This window comes from Alosa pseudoharengus, unplaced genomic scaffold (genome assembly GCF_046254945.1).
Source record: "Alosa pseudoharengus isolate Yale_2024_CS ecotype anadromous, Long Island Sound unplaced genomic scaffold, YU_APseudo_1.1 YU_APseudo_1.1_scf_8, whole genome shotgun sequence".
Lineage (NCBI taxonomy): Eukaryota > Metazoa > Chordata > Actinopteri > Clupeiformes > Clupeidae > Alosa > Alosa pseudoharengus.
The window spans coordinates 22,994,377-23,014,855 of NW_027468870.1; the positions used below are offsets into that span (position 1 = coordinate 22,994,377).

General features: G+C 40.2%; 1 protein-coding gene across 4 annotated transcripts in view; it reads right to left on the minus strand.

The window, feature by feature from the left end:
- Positions 1-20,479, minus strand: part of acsl6 (acyl-CoA synthetase long chain family member 6) — a 57,573-nt gene that overhangs the window by 15,330 nt on the left and 21,764 nt on the right. The window contains exons 1-2 of one of the 4 annotated variants that reach the window (XM_076274229.1): positions 10,524-11,807; positions 724-938 (exon numbers count right to left, since the gene is read on the minus strand). In XM_076274229.1, coding sequence (XP_076130344.1) covers positions 724-921 — 198 coding nt within the window. In that variant the 5' untranslated portion in view covers positions 922-938; positions 10,524-11,807. Of the gene's footprint in view, positions 1-723; positions 939-6,048; positions 6,446-10,486; positions 11,808-20,479 lie in introns of those variants that run through there. The other 3 variants (XM_076274226.1, XM_076274227.1, XM_076274228.1) reach the window with 3 other exon arrangements.

Below are 20,479 nucleotides of genomic sequence, written 5' to 3' on the forward strand. Positions count from 1 at the left end.
TACATTAAATGCTTGTTGGACGAAGACTGTTTTGTACTGTATATGTATTATAAACATTTAGTGATGCTTATGCTTATGTTTACACTGCCTAAACTTTACTTGAGAGACTGCAGACACCACTCTGTTTTAACTTCCCCGGTCTCGTTTCTCTCTCATATGTATGTAAGGGATAATGTACAGGGCGACAGGGCGAACCGGTCTTGCTTGGTCCTGAAGAAATAAGTCAAGACAAGAAATAAACGCCACAATCTGTCTCTCTCTTTACATACAGTTTTGTTGTGGCTTTTGCTGAGAAACAAATAGTTCGCAACACACGCTGAACTTGAATCAAACGTTCTTTAGAACACAGCTGATCAATCATCTGCCTTCACTTTTGAATGAAAATCTGTTGCCATTGACAGCAGGTCATTATTTAGAGGTCCTTAGACGAAAATAATGACCGGTAGAACTTTGGTAAATCCCTTCAAGTCAATGGAGTGTTCTACTTGCATTGTGAAGAGCCGTATAATAAAAGTTTATAGTCCACTATACTGTGAACTATATACTGTTTGTGTGCTTTATGATGTCTCTCTTGCTCATAATAGTTGTATTTTTTTCTTCTTTTATCTGTTACACTGACGTGTTTTTTATCATGCCAGAGATCTTCTGTTATCTTAACAGGTTTAGTGCAACACTAGTGGGCTGTTCTTCTTAGACTCATGACTGAATGAGTTTAGGCCTCACCTGTTCCGACTGATGTCGGAGATCACATGGTGGTTTGATGGCGCGTGGGCGGGTGGCCAGCCAATAGGCCAACACGGCCGTCAGTGCCCCCAAGCCGACCAGCGTGGAGGTGGGCAGCGATCGGAAGAACTGGCTGAGGTCATCCAGCTCGGGCAACCGCAGACTGCGCAACAGATCCTGAGCCTGCATCCTTTCCATCAGAGTGGAACTGAGCTCTACGGAGAGACAGAAAGAGAGAGAGAGAGAGAGAGAGAGAGAGAGAGAGAGAGAGAGAGAGAGAGAGAGAATGGAATTCCACACATTCATTCAACACATGCTGAAAAAGTTCACAAAGAAATTGTTGTGGTGGGCTTTAATTAAGACTCTCTCTCTCTCTCTCTCTCTCTCTCTCTCACACACACACACACACACACTACACACATTACACACACACAGACACACACCTGCATAAGAATACATCTGCTATACATGTTTCAACTACTTAAGGAGCAGTATGCTTCCAGTAAAATTCTTAGTAACAGTCTCTCGCTTCCCCTGAGAAATTAGTCATGCATTAGCCCATCGCACTGCAGACACAAACAGAAACCTGGGTGGGAAACTCACAGTGGTGTGTTGTGGGAGATTACATGAGGTTTACTCACTGGGCTAACCACGCTAGACTAACACTTCATTCAATCAATCATTCATTCTCTCTGCTCAAAGGCTGTGGACAGCTGCAAGTTTGTGATTTTAGGATGTTGATGTGATTGATTAAAACATTTAATACTTTATGCCGTAGGGACTGTAAAAATGTATGATAACTACAGAGATGAATATTAAACCACCTCTTCATAGCATAACAGCGATCTGACACTAGAAGTACAAGACAAAAAAGAATAATCTTTACTTTCTGTCGCATGGTTTTACAAAGTAAAATAACAGCATGTGACTCCGTAGCTGCTATATATTAACAATCACCAAATATATACTGTATGTACAGTATAGTATATAGCACCAAATAGTAATAACACTATGCTAAAGTGGTCTCTCCAAATTATTACACCTCTGTAATAACACATTTAAAAACATATCATAGAACATATCACAGAAACTAGTTATGAACAGTAACTATTTCTGTTTCAATGTGGAGAAGAAAGTTCCATCAACTCAGAAGACCCCCATGTGTCAACAATGAAAAGAGAACCAGGTAATGTGTGCATGATGATACAGTATGTCAATAGTGCAATTTATTGGTGATTTTTGTAATATAGAGTCCTTACATTTTTAAAAAGACTACAGGTTCTTGTGATGCTCCACCTAGGAAATCAATAAAGATGTGCCTTTAAGCTTTAGTATAGTTTAAGCTATAGTTCACCAAGAACAAACAGAGCTACTGCTCATTGGCACTCCATCCACATTTCATCAGTCTCCATTGGGGAGGATGTCATACCAGTCTCTAAACATGTAAAGAGCCTTGGAGTTATTCTGGACAGTACCCTTTCATTTTCCAACCACATCAATAATGTCTGCTGGACGGCTTATTTTCACCTCAGAAACATCTCCAGACTGCGTCCCTCACTTTCACAACATTCCACGGAAGTTCTTGTCAACGCCCTGGTGACTTCACGGATCGACTACTGCAACGCAATCCTGCAAGGAATCCCCAATAAACTACTCCACCGGCTCCAACTTTTCCAAAACTCAGCTGCACGCATCATCACCCGTACCAGGTCCACCGACCATGTCACACCCCTGCTGATTCAACTGCACTGGCTCCCCATATCACAACGAATCAACTTCAAAGTCCTGTTAATGACATTCAAAGCCCTGTACAACCTCGCCCCCTCATATATCACAGAACTACTACAGACCTATATACCCCCACGCTCACTGCGTTCATCATCAGCAGGATTACTGGCAACCCCAGACATCAGACTCTCCACAATAGGAGCAAGGGCCTTCTCCCATGCTGCACCAAAACTCTGGAACTCACTTCCCCCTCATATTCGTGCCATAGACTCCATTTCACAGTTCAAAACCACTCTCAAAACTCATCTTTTCAAGTCAGCCTATAAACTTTAAGCACCCCCCCCCCTCCCATCAGCATTAGCTTGCTAGTTGCTTTTCATTACTTTCTATTCTTTTTTACTCTTTTTATTCTTTTTTAGCTAATACTCTTTTTACTTCTATTTTTTTATTGTAAGGTGACCTTGGGTGGTTTGAAAGGCGCCAAAAGTCAAATGTATTATTATTAGTAGTAGTAACACTTAGACTTATTATTCAGTATGTAGATCTATCTGGATATGTTAGGAATCCCCTCTGTTCTGATATGGTAATGCACCCTATACATAAACATCCTATTCCTCTATGATGAAAGAGAACAAAATGCCTAAATCCCTACATGTACACAATATAATGTCCCATCAATAAACAAATACACACAATGTGAATTCATATCAATTGCTGTGGTTTGTAGTAGTTTTCACCTCTCAAAGTGAGCAAAGGCCAAATACAGGAAGTAAGAGTCAGGCTACCCATTTTCTGTGTTACAGTGCATTATGGAATCATCTGCCAAAACCTCCTGATTACAGCAGATAGTCCTGCACGGCAGAGTCAATAAGGCTTTGATTCAAATCTCTGTCCCAGTCACAATGTGACATGTGTTGAGCCTTGGAGGAACACAGCCTCTTCTGTTTGTGAATGAGAAGGCTAGGTTACCTTTGGCTCAAAATGTCAAGGGAGAAACATCTCCCATGCACTTGTGCCTGGGTCCCACCCCCCTCTGCCCATCTGCACAGCGTCACGAACAATTAGGCTCCTTGGCCCAGGGATTATGGACTATTAGCACAGAGACGAATGAACGACAGTAACCCCCACACACTGCCCTTGATATTTAAAGTCGTTCGCTCTCGCTCTCACTCTCTCTCTGGGCTGCTCCCATTTCTCATAAAAGCATAGAAACTAAAGACTCACCGTGCATTTATTTATTTATTTTCAGATTTCCATGCAGAGTGCCATTTCTAATGCCAAATGTAGCAGATATTAATGCAAGTGATCATTTTGGCACTGATAAAAGAAATAAGAGTGCTACTAATGGCCAACGTCAGCTAAAGCTAGCAGTTTGGTCTTTAAAAAAAAAAAAAAAAAAAAACACAAGCAAAGCAATGGCCAGTAAAAGACAACCGTGAGAGACAGTGTCAGTGTGCCGTGGGTGTCTGGGGCAGGGCAAATCTTAAATTGCCCTCGGGGAAACCTGTCATTACCCCTCACCTCTGTGAGCTTACATGCATAGAGCTGAGGGAAGGAAATGCGCAAGCTCAGTGTGTGCTCAGCAGGCCACCGTATCACACCACCCTCAGCAGATGCTCCAGCCATGCTCCACCCCCCCCTCCCTTCCCTCCCCATCCCCCACCCCCTCCTTAAACCATGGTGCTTCCTTTCCTTGGATGTATGATACTGTACACAGTGTCTCGGCTTACGTACACACGTTTACTCACACCTATACTCGCCCAAGGGTATGCATTTTAGAGATGAATAGACACGCACACATGCACACACACAGACACACACATGCACACTCAGATGTCTGTATGCAAAAGCTGACAGATGATTATAAATATATGCAGAGGTAATTCACAAGATGGGGCTGCAAAAATGCAACAACTTTTTTTTTCACATATCTTTGGCACTACTGATGAGCCTATATTCTTATGCTTCCATTACTTCATAAATGGACCAGGAGCATGCAAACATTGATCATTAGAGGATTCAGTGCTGGATCTTATTGAACAAGAAATGCAATGTCATGGGAATATGTCCTACTTTGAACTATGTAATCCAAATATACTGATTTGTGGTTCAGTTGTAGACTTTATATGGTGATCCTTATCCACAGCAAATTATACCTACCAAATGAGGGGTATTTAATATTTAGAATACTATGTCACAGGTGGAATGATTACTTTACAAAAACAGACCATTTCACTTAACCTCACGTTCTGCTGTCTCCTTTCCCATGGCACACTCGATGTCTATAAATCGGAGTAAAATTAAGATGAAGCTGCCCTCACCTCGCGTCAGCCTCGGGTCTTAATTATTGACAGTGGAAAAAAGAGAACAGGTTTGCCTCTTTGTCCCTTGTTAAGGCCCAATTGCTACATAATAGATGAACCAGTCTGATATATGCCAGAGTAAGGCTAGGCTACAATGTCAGCTGAAAATGCCGAGGCTGCCATTCATTCGGGCCATAGACTAGGCTACTTCGGGATTCGTTATCAGATTTCAGAAATACTGTTTTATCATAGTACGTATTTTCTACAAACGACAAGTGATCTAAATTAACAAATAAGCGCAAACATAATTCTACGGCATGCTGTAGGCTAAAATAGGTTTGCGTTTTCCCCTGGATTCAACCGCACCGGCCGCAGTATTTCAGGACCCCTCTCCAATGGACAGCTCCACCAATCAGGGATAGACATTCTATTTCGTTCAGCGGCACGTCACAGAAACAATGTCGGAGATAGATTAGCTTCAACCATGTCCTTGTATGCCGGCATGAGCCTCGCAAGAACAGTTTTAGCATCATCTTTTTACATGTTCACAATAACAATGTGTTACCCGCACAGTCACCACCACGTATGTGCAATAACCCAAAAGGCACGTATGGCACGGTACATTTGCAGCCTATGTGACGACGCAGCTTATAAGAGGCTTAGTGAATTGGCTAACCTGACTTCAGAACTGTGAATGCATCCGAATCCGGTAAACAAGAAATCGAATGAATTAAATGCCGTGATAACATTTCCTGATCATCTGACTACACTGAACTGAACCCAACGTAGTCCACTCCTGAGAGAAATCAGGTTCATTTCGAGGCATGGCATATCTCGTGGTAGATATGTGCCTCCATAATTCCAGGCCTGTAGCCTAGTCTAGTCTAATAAGTAGATACCGTAGCCTATTCTTGTACCATGATGACACTTGTGATAACAAATAATCCCCACTTAATAGGTGAAAGTGGATGATTAATTGTAGAACCACCTCATGTTGCTAGGAAGGCGATTCTACTAACCTTCTAAAGCCGCGGTGTCGCCAAAAAGGGAAACCTATGGGAGGGGAAATGAATAGCCTACTCACCAATGTCACATTGTCAAGGTTATCCACGTTAAGCTGATAAAAAGCCAAATACGGAAATTCCCCATCATTTGAGATGAATAATCGAGAAGCTTAGGGGTTGTAACGTATGGTCTGAGCTACCCTACGCAACGATGGGTTACAGCCTCCCATTAACTGCTTGGGGCGTGCAGCACATTGCCCATGTTTCAGATGAAATAATGCCAGACTCACCTAGTATAATCCAAATAGACCCAGAAACCAGAACAAATGCAAGCATCTCTCTCTCATTGGGTCTGCTGTCGCAGCACACAGCCGGATGGAGTTGTGCCTAAAATTGCAGCATCGACTGCAGCACCTCTCGGACTATCTGGGAGATTAGTCTTCAGAATCACTGAGTAATACTACAGCTAGTGAGCTCGCGTCAGTGCGTTCAGCTTTGATACCGGATGGACTGATAGCATAACCGCTGTCTCCGCAAGGCGACCAAGCCTACTCCCCGAAAAAGAACCAGGTTACAATTAACGACCTAAAAATAGACAATCTTAGGTTTTGTCTACACATTTATTCAAATAGCCAACTGGTGTAGAAGGAGCAGGTTTGCGTCAGGTGAAGATGCGCATGTTCCAAGGTTTCACGTTGATAACTCTTTACAGCCCAACATATGACAAGGTGTTGTGGTCAGGGATGGGCACAAATACATCAAAATGTATTTCCAAATAAAATACAAAATACCCACCTTAAAAATGTATCAAAATAAGCTACAAAATACAGCAGCCAAAAAATTTTGGTATTTTTGTATTTTCAAAATACTACAAAATACTGTACTTTTTTCTAAAAGCCTTTTTCGTCTATCCCTTCACTTGTACACTACCTGGAAAAACATCTGAAAGCAAGAGACTCCTTCCATAATCAGTCAACAGATTAGATATGCTGACCCCTCATGTTAGACATCCCAATATAAACCTCTGCCCTGAGAAATGTTTGGTAACTCAAGGAACTCTTCCTTTAAAGGTGCCCTGCCACACGTATTTCATTACTTTGTGGTAATGTGGTAAGTTGTGGTAAGTTCTACCATGGACTCTGTAACATTTTTTTGTGGAAAAAATGCCTTGGTTACCTTGTTTCAAGCCATTCTAGCTGGTATAGAAAGCCTGCAGGAAGACACAGCTCGATTTGCGACAGTTCTCATTAATATTCAACAAGCTAAGCTGCTTGACTCTGATTGGCTAACAGCTAGTCGGTTTCATCCATAACATGACAGCTGTTATCAACTCATTTTAGCTTCATGGCATGAACTTAGCTTGGCTTGCAAGTGCTGATGTCCGAATGGGCATAAAACCTGCTAAGCTAGCGAGTGCATTAAACCTGTATAACACAGCACTTCCTTGAGTTGACAATAACGTTTTACTTACGGACTGGGCACTGGTTAGCCTGGAGGATCAGACCCAATCTGAAAGATTAAGGGTCTGGCCACGAATAACGTAATGGCCCAACTCGAGAGGCGGCACCAAGCACGGATTTGAAAATCTCACTGCACGCAATTAGATAACACTATACGATCAATGATCAACGCCTCTGGCCCGCCTATATCAGATACACAGATATGATTGGTTCCCCGCGATGCAAGGGGCAAAAGTTACATGCATCATTACTCGTTGCCAGAGTCTCTCGCTGAGCAAATGCTTCCGCAAGAACTCTAAATTCCAAGGGTCTTAGACTGCCGCGATGGTAGCCTACTGCTCCAGGCTTTAACCTTTTTGCGAAGCCTGTGGCATTGTTCCAAAAACTAAACTGGAGCCATTTGATCCTCAACTCTGGGTTTGTAGGCAACATGCATTGTTGAAGTTCTATTCGCATAGCACAAGCCTGTTGACGTTCAGCCATCCTTGCATACGAAAACTGTCACTGAGCTAGATGAATTTTGTGGGCGCAGTCTCAACTGGGCGAGCTCATGAATAGTAATGAGCTCAATCAATTCCACGTCAGACTGACCAGCGTTGTAATAGGCCTGATTTCTCCGCTTATTTCTTTGCGGTGGCTAGAGCAGTTCATTTTCACATTCATCACAAACACATATGGACCTAACATATTTTTAAAAATACAAGTAAAAACGGTTTGTGTGGCAGGGCCTTTAAGACCTTTAAGTAAGGGATAACGGCCGCCGAGGTGTCCTGTTATACGGAATTAATGGACGAGGGCGAGGGGCAAAAACTCCCCGACGCGCAGCGGAGGGGAGTTGCCTCTGCCCAAGTCCATTAATTCCGTATAACTGGACACACCTCGAAGGCCGTTATCCCGCTTATCACCCGGTTGCCACTGTAAACACGCGGTTCTGTTTAAAAAGAAGCTCACTAGTTCAGCTTGTTGTACAACTTTAGCATGGACAGTTAGCTTGTTTACAGTTGATTCCATTGTTGGGAAGCCTGCAACCAAAAGATTCTAGAGCGCTGCAACCGTCGTCCTACTATGGTTGTTATAGTTACCATTCATAAGCATTGATATGGAACGGTGTCCTGTTATTCAGAATTGAAGGCCACCCGCCAGCCAATCAGAAAAGAGTATTTCTTCTCTCCGGGTGATAAGTATACTTATTTACTCTATTGGTGTAATAGATTGCCCACTATGAATCAGTGACAATAATTCAAAGACAAACAATCCAAATAGATGATTTATTTAGAATTTTAAACTAGGTAGCATTTTAACCTTTTAAGTTATTTAACACCATCACTACCACACTTATGGTGAGTTTCATCACAGTTGAATGTATTGGTAACACTTTACATGACGGGTGAGTTCATAACACATTCATAGCAGCTGTCATAAACTGCACATAAAGCATTCATGACTGTTTCATGAGACATGACTCAACATTCACACCAAACCTTTCATGAATGTGGAAGACAGAACAACGACAACTTGTCAAAATAAAAGTCCAACAATCGCAACGCAGCTTTGCCGTTTTTGTTCCAAACCTCTTACCTGATCATCACGTCACATCTGTCAATAGGCTACTCCAGTGCCAAAAAGACAGAACATGGTCAAGCAAATAATTGTTGTTTGATAAAAATGTATTTGTTTTATGATGTAACCTTTGCAGATGATTTCTCATATTTTACTACTGGGAATGTCCAACCATTCCAGGTTACACAAATACGGGTCATCTGAATGTACAGTAGGCTAGTTTACCTCCCAGTGTTAAACTCAGTGATTACGAATACTTACATTACACAAATACGGGTCGGCTGAATGTAGGCTAGTTTACAAAAACGGCAATGCTGCTTTGCAATTGTTGGACTTTTATTTTGTCAAGTTGTTGTCATTCTGTCTTCCACATTCATGAAAGGTTTGGTATGAATGTTGAGTCATGTCTCATAAAACAGTCATGAATGCTTTATGTGCAGTTTATGACAGCTGCTATGAATGTGTTATGAACTCACCTGTCAAGTAAAGTGTTACCAATAAGGTAGTATACACCTGAAACTGGTTTGTGCACAACCTATGGACCCTTTCAAGAGAGTTCCATTATCAGCATCATAGTTGGCCCCACAAGGCAATCTTAATGCAGAGGAAGTACATTGGGAACCAAATAGAACATTCAAGCATTGTTTTTGTTTTTATTGTTGAAAGGGTCTATATCAATGTAAATACAAAAAACTGTGCGTTTTGTGTTGTGATGACTAGTGCAATGTGCATGCCCATGGCAAGTGTGAAACAGCTTCAAAATTCCCTAGTGGCCAAGAACGGTATCACAGGGGCTTGACCATGCGAGGGTGCCACAGACAGACAAGAGACATAGATTTCGTGCTTTATAGATAAATAGATGTCATCACAGTGTTTCACAGAAAGTATTTTACAGTATTTTGAAAATACAAAAATACACAACACTAAAGTATTTTGATACAAAATACAAAGGCATTTTCATCATCTCAATAAAATACAAATTACAAAATAGTATTTTGTATTTGAAATACGTATTTTAAATACATGTATTAGAAATACTGCCCATCCCTGGTTGTGGTGAATGACTTTGTGGAAACTAATGATAGACTATGTGAATTTAGGTGTATTCGTGTTTACTATCCATGGAGCGTGCGCTGTGGAAGATGAGCCTATCTAAGCTTGTAATAGGTAACATAACATCACAGGTTAGTAGTATAGTTTGCAACTGTCTAATTTAGTGTTTGCCGTGTGTTTCTGGATAGGATGTTTGATCCACAGTCCATCTTACTAAATGCACTCCAGGCAAATCATAAACTGAGGTTGCGTGATGAAGCCATTATATTGGACATTCCACTTAGGAGATTCCTTAGTGAATCAGTAGATCTTAATTTCCTTTTGTTTGTTCTAAGTGTTTTATATACAGTACACTCCAGAATGATTGGCACCTTTGGTAAAGTTGATGAAAAACAAGTATATAATAATAATAATAATCTTTGTAAAGACGAATGGTCTTAAATCCCTTGGTTTGTACTGTATTCTCCAACTTTATGGGGTGTCACAGGAGAATATAGCCGTGAGAGTCAAAATGAAGTGAAATGAAGTAGTGAATCTGGTTAAACCTAATATCCCTTACCAACCCCCCTCTCATTTGTGCCATATTGCTCAAATAACCTGCATATTGAACCCCTCAGCCCCTTGCCTCCTTTTCCTGTGTCTTCCTAGCATGTACCTTGCTTTATTATTGTGTCCTCATGTGACAGCCTCACCAGATAGATCATGTGCAGCACCACTCCCATAGACCACTTCCTGTCACACCATGAGCTACTTCCTCCTTTTCAGAAAAAAAAACACATTTTAGGAAATCTACATGAAAAAAAGAAAACAGGGGTTTCGAGATGCAGTTTGTCTGCACATGTGACAACTTAACCTTGTCCCTAAGATATCATATATGATATTATATATATGGTATACCATCATCATATCATATGGTATACCATCACATTGTGAATGACTTTTGTGTCATTGTATCTAGCCCACTAGATGGTCTCAAGAGGGAAGCACCAGCCCCTACAGTGTGCACTGTGTACAGTTAGTGTGAATGACAGTATGCCATTGTGCAGAGGAACATTTAAAACTGTGAGAGTGAAGAGAATATAACTGAAGACATGTCATTTTGATGGTGATGAAGATGGCGTTTGGCTCTGGCTTCATATCCTCTCCCCTCACTGAGACATTTGTTGAAAGGATGTGCTACAGACCCAGACCCACCCCATGCCCCTCCTACGATTGCGTTAACTCATTTACTGAGATGCTTTAATCCAGGCGCGTCGTTAGACCTGGGCATTCGGGGCTATAGCTATGTTTGCCTGTGTATGTGTGTTTGTGCATGTGCATGTGCATGCATGCGTACATATGTCTACTGTGTGAGTATGTGTCATATGTATGATTACTGTGAATGTATGTGTGTGCGTGTGTATCTGTTTATGCACATGTGTGCACATGGAATGGGTTAACATGACCCCTGGAGGCAAACATCCGGAAAAAATTGGTCATCCTAGGCCCTACGGTTCTCAAGATATTCACAGAAAACTGCTTTCGGGGGGTCCAGTACAGCGGGGGGGCTACAGATCAAAACGAAAAACGATGGTTCCATGCTATCCATGTGGGGTTACATCCAAGTTTCCAAGTTCACCAAGTTTCGTGTACCCCGGTCTTTCAGTGTCCCGGGAATCCTTGTTGGTGTACGGTCACTAAATGTACACATAAATTATTTTATTGTAAGGCCTCCCATGAACGAAAGTTCACAAAACTTGGCATGCATTCGGAGGGTGTCATAATGATCCTACACTTTCAATTTCGTGCAGTTTTGACGATGTCAGCCAGAGATATTGTGATGAAAACACCTAATTTTTTGCTTTTTAATTTTTAACTAGGTGGCCCTATACATGAAATAAGTGGTAATGGGATGGGTTGACATCCCCCCTTAAGACAAACATACAAAAAAAGGTGGACCTCCTAGGCTCTACGGTTCTCGAGATATTCACAGAAAACTGTCTCCGGCCACCTACAGGCCAGTTGGTGTATAGTAACATAAATTAATTTATTGTGTGGCCCCCCATGAACGGAATTCCACGAAACTTGGGGTGCATTTAGAGGGTGTCATAATGATCCTACACTTCCAATTTCGTGCAGTTTTGACTATGTTAGGTCACAGATACCTGCGATTACAACACCTCATTTTTACTTTTTTGTGTTTAACTAGGTGGCGCTATACATGAAATAAGTGGTTATGGAATGGGTTGACATGGCCCCTTGAGATCAACATACAAAAAAAATGGTCCTCCTAAACCTTACGGTTCTTGAGATATTCACAGAAAACTGTGTCTGCCCTACCATCCTTTCGGGGGTGCAGTCCAGCGTGGGGGCTACAGATCAAAACGAAAAACGATGGTTCCATGCTATCCATATGGGGTTACATGCCCACCAAGTTTCGTCTACCCCGGTCTTTCAGTGTCCCGCTTCGCTGCGCGGCGGTCATAATAAGTGTACAGAAGAACAAATGGATATTAAAGTTTCTTTAGAAAAAAAAGGCAGAGCAGGGACAAGAAGTGAAAACTCACAGTGTCATCATCTCCCGCAACCCAGGAGGACATTTCGATCAGCTCAGGTTCGTGAAACGCAGCCCTCAAAGACAACATTGATCAATGCTGGTCTGATGTTAGCTAGCAGGCTACCACTGCACCTCACTAACTTGAAGGACACTTTGTTTGAATAACTAGAAAGAGACACTTACGTTTGGTTCTGTAGAATGGAATCACATTCTTCACCACCAACAAAAAAATGTTTTCCATGACAGTATAGTAGTTGCGCCAGTCTTTTTTACCACAGTAGCCTATAGCAGTGACTTATTCATTCACTGACGTTGGTATGATTCCAAGAAACGGTCGAATGTGACCTTCGGCAGCGAGTTGTAGTCCAGTCATTTTAAGCCAAAATAGCGGTCAAGGTTGAACAAATTGCAACACAAGCAAACCTAACTGATTTTGAATCCTCAATATGTCCTGAGTAAGGGGAAAAAAGCCCCGAAGACTCTCGATAGGGGAAAGTTTTGAAAAAGACCCAATTATACCCTATTCATGCGCCTATTCAGTATTTTTCTCACGTGAATAGGGGGAAAGAAATAACCTTCACATATCACCATGAAAATTACTGAGTTGATTACTTACATCAAGACAAACAAAAAATGTATTTTTGTAATGTAAACAGGGCATAATGTAATTACGTATAGTTAATTTGTAGCCTATAAATACCACAAAGGAGCTAATAGTCCAGGCAAAGATCTGACCCAAAACTAATTGCAACAGAATTTATTATCACATTTTTCTATTTCAATTGGTGATCTTTACACCATAGTAAAAAGACCATGAAAATCCAGTTGGTGGAAATATGTTAAAATAAGGGTTGTTTTATGCATTATTCTTCAGCAAATACTGACAAAACTGTAATTAGAATGTTGTAGAATACACATTCTAAAGAATATCTGACCCCATCTAACTTAACATGGAATTTTAGAATCTTGCATTGTTGAGGAACATTCTTTTATTTTCAAAGAGTGAATTTCTTTGGCTTATTTCAGACTGGTTTGTTGCAAAATTTGTGTCTATTTTTACATTGTGGCCCTTTGAATCAAATGGTTGTTGAATCTTTAAATAGAGCCAAGTGTGTTTTTGCATGTAAGTGTTTCACAATGTGTAATCTGTACAAACACATAGTTGGGCATTATTCAGCCTAGGAAAGTGGTTTTGGTGTTTACGTAATCTGATTTAGAGGTCACTGAAACATACAGTATATCACACTAAAGTATCAGTCCATCATTTTGCAAGTATTACAGTAATTTACCTCTTGCCCAGGGGTTGACTGATATACTGTCTGTCCAATCAGAGGGGCCTGTATGATGCCCCTTTACTTTGCACAATTTTTGTCTAAAACAATAATCGGACAGCACAGTATGTTTATGTTAGTGAATGCAGGAAAATTGTGAAGGCAAAGTTGAAGATGGACATGATCATGTCCTAATTCGACAGAAGGGTGCAGATGGGATAACTGCAGTTAGCCTCCAAGTGACTCTATTGTGGTGACATCTGGCAAAAATGCTATACTAATAAATATAGTTTAAGATTAATAATTAACAATGCATGCCTATGCATGGGTGATGGTTTTACCAAAGTCATAGAACAGTCAAAACTATACATATTCTAAAAGTATATGCACTGTAAATGAAACATAGCATCAATCAACTTATGTCACATCTTCCTCCATACCATGCATAACACATACTCCTCTATTCTGTATAGGCGAATCAAGTGAACAGCTGATACATTTTGGCCTGCACTATTAAAGGAAATTAATTAAACACCCTAAACTATATTCTTTCTGAAAGCATATACCCTCCGGAGGAGATATAACACCATTTAAGACATTTCCCATCTTCCTCTATGCCATGCACAATACATTGCCCTCTATTCTGTAAAGGCGAATCTAGTGTAAAGTGGATACATTTTGGCCTATACTGTCCAGGGAAAATAAATTAAACACCATAAACCATATATTTTCTATAAACATATACCCTCTAGAGGAGATATAACACCATTTAAGACATTTCCCATCTTCCTCTATGCCATGCACAATACATTGCCCTCTATTCTGTAAAGGCGAATCTAGTGTAAAGTGGATACATTTTGGCCTATACTGTCCAGGGAAAACAAATTAAACACCATAAACTATATATTTTCTATAAGCATATACCCTCTAGATGAGACATAATACCAGTTAAGACATGTATTATTTTCCTCCATGCCTTGGACAATTTGTTTGTCAAATGTTGCAATTAGTTTTGGGTCACTATACATATTAGCACTATACATAATTATATTATGCCCTGTTTGCCCATGTTAACAAACAATTTCAAAAAACTTATAATACATTTTTTGTTTGTCTTGATGTAAGTAATCAACTCAGTAATTTTCATGGTGATATGTGAAGGTTAATTTTTTTCCCCTATTTGCGTGAGAAAAATTCTGTATAGGCGCATGAATAGGGTATATTTAGTTTTTTTTCTAAACTTTCCCCTATTGGGATTGTTCGGGGCTTTTTTCCCCTTACTCAGGACATAGGCTATTGAGGATACAAAATCAGTTACGTTTGCTTGTGTTGCAATTTGTTCAACCCTTTCTCCTAAAATGACTGGACTATTGAGCGGAGCAAGCGACAAAAGTTGAGCAGAGTTGAATGAATTTAGGAGCGAGCGGTTTTCACAGACGGACTTTGGCTATAATACCTAACATCAAGCTATTCCCCTTCACCAATCCAGTAATTGTGTCCAATGTTATACTTTCAGTGATCATTTGAAATACATAGAGGTAATAAACAAGACTGCAGTTTCAATATATCGTGATTTACTATTGAATCATGGTCACGTGCGCTGTAAATATGGTAAACCTGACCTTGTTTGAGGGGGCTTCCAAGCAATGCATGCTCGGCTTGATTTTGACAGAATGGAACTTTTTCTTTGGGCAAAAGTTCGTGATACACAATACCCAAATGCATTGCTTTCAAGGCACCCATAGCCCATTAATTGAAGGTGACGTCCAAATGTTTATCCCAAGACGAACGCTCACACCTGCACTTGACAGAGGTGCATAACGATGTTTATTCTACAGGCTATTTTAATGTCATATTTTGGGTGTTGTATGTGGTGCACTTTGGCAGAATAGACGTTCTCCTTACACGCTCTTTAAACATCAAAATATTCGGAATGCCGTGACGTGAGTCATTACGACTGCGCTTTTTTCATTCTCAAAGTAGGTTAAAATTGCATGTTCATCAGCCCGATTTTCAAAATCTCTCGGGGGAGAAACCCCCGAACCACCGGACAAAAAGGACTCTAACTTCGGGGCTCCAGCCCCGAATGTTTTAAATAGCTAGCGACGCCCCTGCTTTAATCCTTAATTGATACCTATTTGGTTATTAAGTCATGATGCAACAATGGGCTGATAATTCTCTTTCCAGGTCCAACGCCTTTCAGACATAGACAGTAAAATCAGAGCCACTTGTTTTTCTCCATAGACAGTAAAATGGAAAAAAAATTCCGCTATTCAAAGTAGCCTTTAAGAAAATTGTAATCCCACTCACTTGTTGCCTTAACCTAATAAAATCCTATTTTTGCGGAAACCTGGACATTACCCTTGATTATATCATCTGGCTGCAGAGTTACAGTAATTAGCCTACTCTGTTAAAGTTAAGTGATTTTGTTTTACCCTCACTAAAATGGATGTGATGGTGAAAAGGTTTACAAGTTGTAAAAACCGGCTGGCTGCGCTAGTAGGCTAAACTTTTTTTGATGAAAAATCTGTTGGGCCCGTGACGTCAGACTTAACAACTGGACAGACACCCCAGCTCAGTATCCTGTAATCAACCACATACTGTATAACAGGGTCATGTTGCAGGAGTCGGCCTCAGACATGCTGGCCACACATGGAACATTTTTCATTTATTTAATTTCCATTTCATTCATTTCATCACTCATTCATTTGCATTTGCTATTGCAATAGGTGTAGGCCTATAAACTCTTTTGAGAGGTGGATAAACTCTAATAAGAGATGGATAAACTCTAACTCTGAAATGTCATTCTTCATTCTTCTTTTGGATTAAAACTCAGTCTGATTCATGGGTCTAATGGGCACTTTGTGGGCATGCCACATGCATGCCACAGATAGCTTGAAACCGGTAACCACATGATATATAGTTTTTTGTGACACAACAAAGTAATCAGGGTTCCCACACCTTAGTTAAGATCAAATTCAAGGACCTTTCAAGGACTTTCCAGGCGTGTTCAAATCTGCCGTAGATTTGAACATTTTTCCTGCTTGTTTTACGAGTGCCCGGCTCAGTCAAGGTCAAGGCCTGGTCCTCTCATTCGCCAACAACACCCTCCCCCCTGATTGCCCGAGCAGACATCTCAGTGATTCTGATTGGCTGGCTAAGCCATACTTTGCTGTACATCTACTAGTACTGCACTGTACTGTACTGTGCTTAACTGTTTGCAAATGAATCCAAGTGTGTGTAATGTATGGATTGTAGAAAGCTCTGTATGTTCTGCGGCATCATATAGCAGGTATGAGTGGGGTTCACCATTTGAACATAAGAAGCCAGCATGAGAGGGAAGGATCCAGAAGGTTGTCATGGAATAGATCTTACATCAACTCCAGCACTGCTATGGTTCCAGCTGAAAGAATACGCAAGAGACCTAAATTCACTTTCACCCTACTCATAAAACGTTTCATAGATTCCATGATTTGCCTCAATTTGCCTTATATCAGGTTTTGTTTTTGTTTACTTGTGTTTAGCCTCCACTACAGCCCTGGTTGACATGTCCTTGCTGTTGTCTAACATGTGTTACAGGCCTGGCTCAGAGCACAGTAACAGAGTAGAGAAGGTTGTAGTAGTGATATATACATTAGATTTATTAAATTAATAGAACTTAACGGGTTAAGGGGGTGCTGTGGTGCAACAGGCTACAGCGCCCATACCATATACAAACCCAAGTGCCCACGGGGACCCAGGTTCAAGTCCGACCTGCGGTCATGTCCCGATCCCACCCCATCTCTCTGTCTCCCACTCACTTCCTGTCTATCTTCACTGTCCTGCCGGAATAAAGGCAAAAAGCCCAAAAAATATACTGGAAAAAAAAAAATAGAATGGGTTAAGCAATGTCAGTAGTGGAGATGGTATTGGAAAATAAAAGCGTAAGAAATCAGTATAATGCGGTGTAGTGAATAAGCAAAACAAAATCCAAATCGGTGTGGGAGTGACGAAGCGGTAGTGGTGGACAAGTGCTTCAATCAGAAATGATTGATAAAGCTTTAACTATATTTACAGTTTTTCTCAGTCGCTTTGGTGCTATTCTCACATCACTATTAAGATTTGCACAGCAGTTAGTGCATTTCTCAAAACAATTAGTGCAAACTGCAAAACCTAGTGGATGACCTGCAAAAGCACGTCACTTGCTCAAAATGGATAGTCCATTCCTCAAAAGCACGTATTCATGTCAATGAAACTCAGTGTCATCAAAATGAGAAGTCTTGACACCATCGTTTATGAACAAGATAGTCAAATGGCTTTGTCATGTTTTCATTATGACAGTTCTCTCAGTGTTTTCCAATGCAAAAAAAGGGCAGAACTCGGTGACACTACCTGAACATGCTCAAGACAGCACTATACACTACTTGTACAGCCATTTGAAAACTACAGTAAAGTTACACATTGCTGTAGTTAGGGGAGTAAGTGAAGAGAAGACACTGAATACGTACATTTTTACTGTATGCTCTTTGCAATTCTACAGCATTGTAACAGAATTTGATAACTAGTTCAACAATTTTGTATGTAATGACTCAAGCAATGAAATGAAGACTATTAGTTTTATAGGGAATGACTATTCAGTATCCATAAGTATAGTTCATTTTGACTGACATGACATAAGCAAATGATAATGTTAAAAAACAGCAGAGAATTGTATGAAAGCAACTGATACATGTCCAAAAGCATTTGCAATTTGTTCAGAGGAAGGAGAATTTGCTACTATGATGTGCACAAATGACTAAATGTTGTGGAGGTTGAACTAATAGTTATGAGAATTTTCATTCTGATCTGCAAAAAGCACCAAAGCGACTGAGAAAAACTGTAACTATAGAATCTTTGCTTCAAACTATGGCTAAGGTTTTGATGACAATTACTGTAGGTTACACCTTGTTTGTACTGTCATTTGTTGGCAGACCATGTCATTACGATACAGAAAGGAAAAGACAGCACTGCATAGCACAAAGAAAAAAAACAGAAAACAAAAGTAGAAATGTGACCATACAGTAGGACAAAATCTCATTAGGGAAACTAGTGCTGTAGGAATTACAGTGCAGTCTTCCAAGACCTCCTGAAGTTCCGGTCTGTTGGGCCACAAATTCTCATCTGCATCACAATGAATATCATCTTGCTTGACATATTATGACAACTTGTTCAACCATTTTGCTTGTAAAGACTTATGCTATAAACTAATGCCTAAATGTTGTGGCGGGTGAGACTATTCAACAGAGAGACATTATAATAAATTTTGATCAACATGACATAAGCAATTGATAATGTAGGAAACCGCAGTGAATTGTACATAATCATTTGCATGGATGTACCAAAGCATTTGCAACTTGTTCAAAGAAATGAGAAACTGCTATTCTGATGTGCACAAGTGATACAATTATTTGAAGATTGAACAGGTAGTTTTGAGAAATTAAATTCTGATCTGAGAAATGTATGTAATCCATGGCGTTTTGCTATTTGTACGAATTGTTTTGAGAAATGCGCTTACTGTTTTGCAAGTGTCGAGGATGATTCAAGAAATGTACCAAAGCGACTGAGAAAAACTGTAATGTCTAAACCGCTGGCAAAAAAGTGAGTACACCCCTAAGTGAAAATATGCATAGTACGCTATAGACAATGACAACTAGTTATTACAGCTAGTTCAACACATGTGCATGTAATGCACACAAACAATTTATTTCATTTTTTTTACACTGGACTATTATGCAGGGAACCAGTATGGTGTATTTTGACCAACATGACATTAGCAATTGAAATATTAAAAAACAGCAGACATTTGTACAAAATCATGGACATACTAAAGCACTGCTATTTGTTCAAGATAGGGATAAACTGCTTTAATATTGTGCACAAGATTATATGGGGTTTGAACAATCAGTTTTGAGAATGTCAATTCTGATCTGAGAATTGTGCAAAAGCAACTCGTTCACGCACAACACTGAGCCAAAGTATAAGAAAGCAGTCATTGAAGTCATGGCCATTTGCTATGAAACCACTGATACTTTGTGCATGCTCAATACCTAAAGCATTCATGGTGGGAACAAAGCATGGCTCATCTCAAAGCATAACATATACAACTTGGCTCCAAATTCTACTGGTCTCTAAGCATAACCCTCTTTAAGAAACTCATATGAAAACTTTTGACAACACTGTTAGCTGCATGAATATCATGCAAACTCAGCTAACAGTGAATATCTCCCATGAATATCTCAGTGTTCATGGGAACACAATGAAATGGTGACACTAAGGCATCCCATATGTTCATTTGCCATACTGGTTCAGAACATAGGTGCTTCACATTGATCTGACATGATTCTGTTGGATTCATTGCTGTGGCAAAATATGTCAGTTCAACATAATAACATTGTGTTTGAAACAAAAACATGCATTTTATGTTTTGTGGCTTAGTAAATGTAACAAACCCACTTTTCATTTTACTTATACTCAATATAGACGACATCTGAAGCGACATCTTAAGATTTTTGGCAAGGTAGGCCTATAGGCTACCCTAGAACTAGAATTTAGCGATAACATTTCTATCACATATTTCCTAATTTTAGGCTATAGGCCTACTTGCCAAAAAGGTCTGGCTCAATGACTAACCGCAATATAGGCCTAGATTGAGACTGTGCACGTCATTCCGCTTAAAACGAAAACACCGAAATTATAGTAGCCCAAGCCATAGGCCTACTATTCTATTGTCTGTTATAAGTGTGAATATTAGTACAGTTATATTGTCATTAGAGTCGTAAACAGTAGGCTATAGGCTACAGCTTCGTAGGCTATATGCCACTGT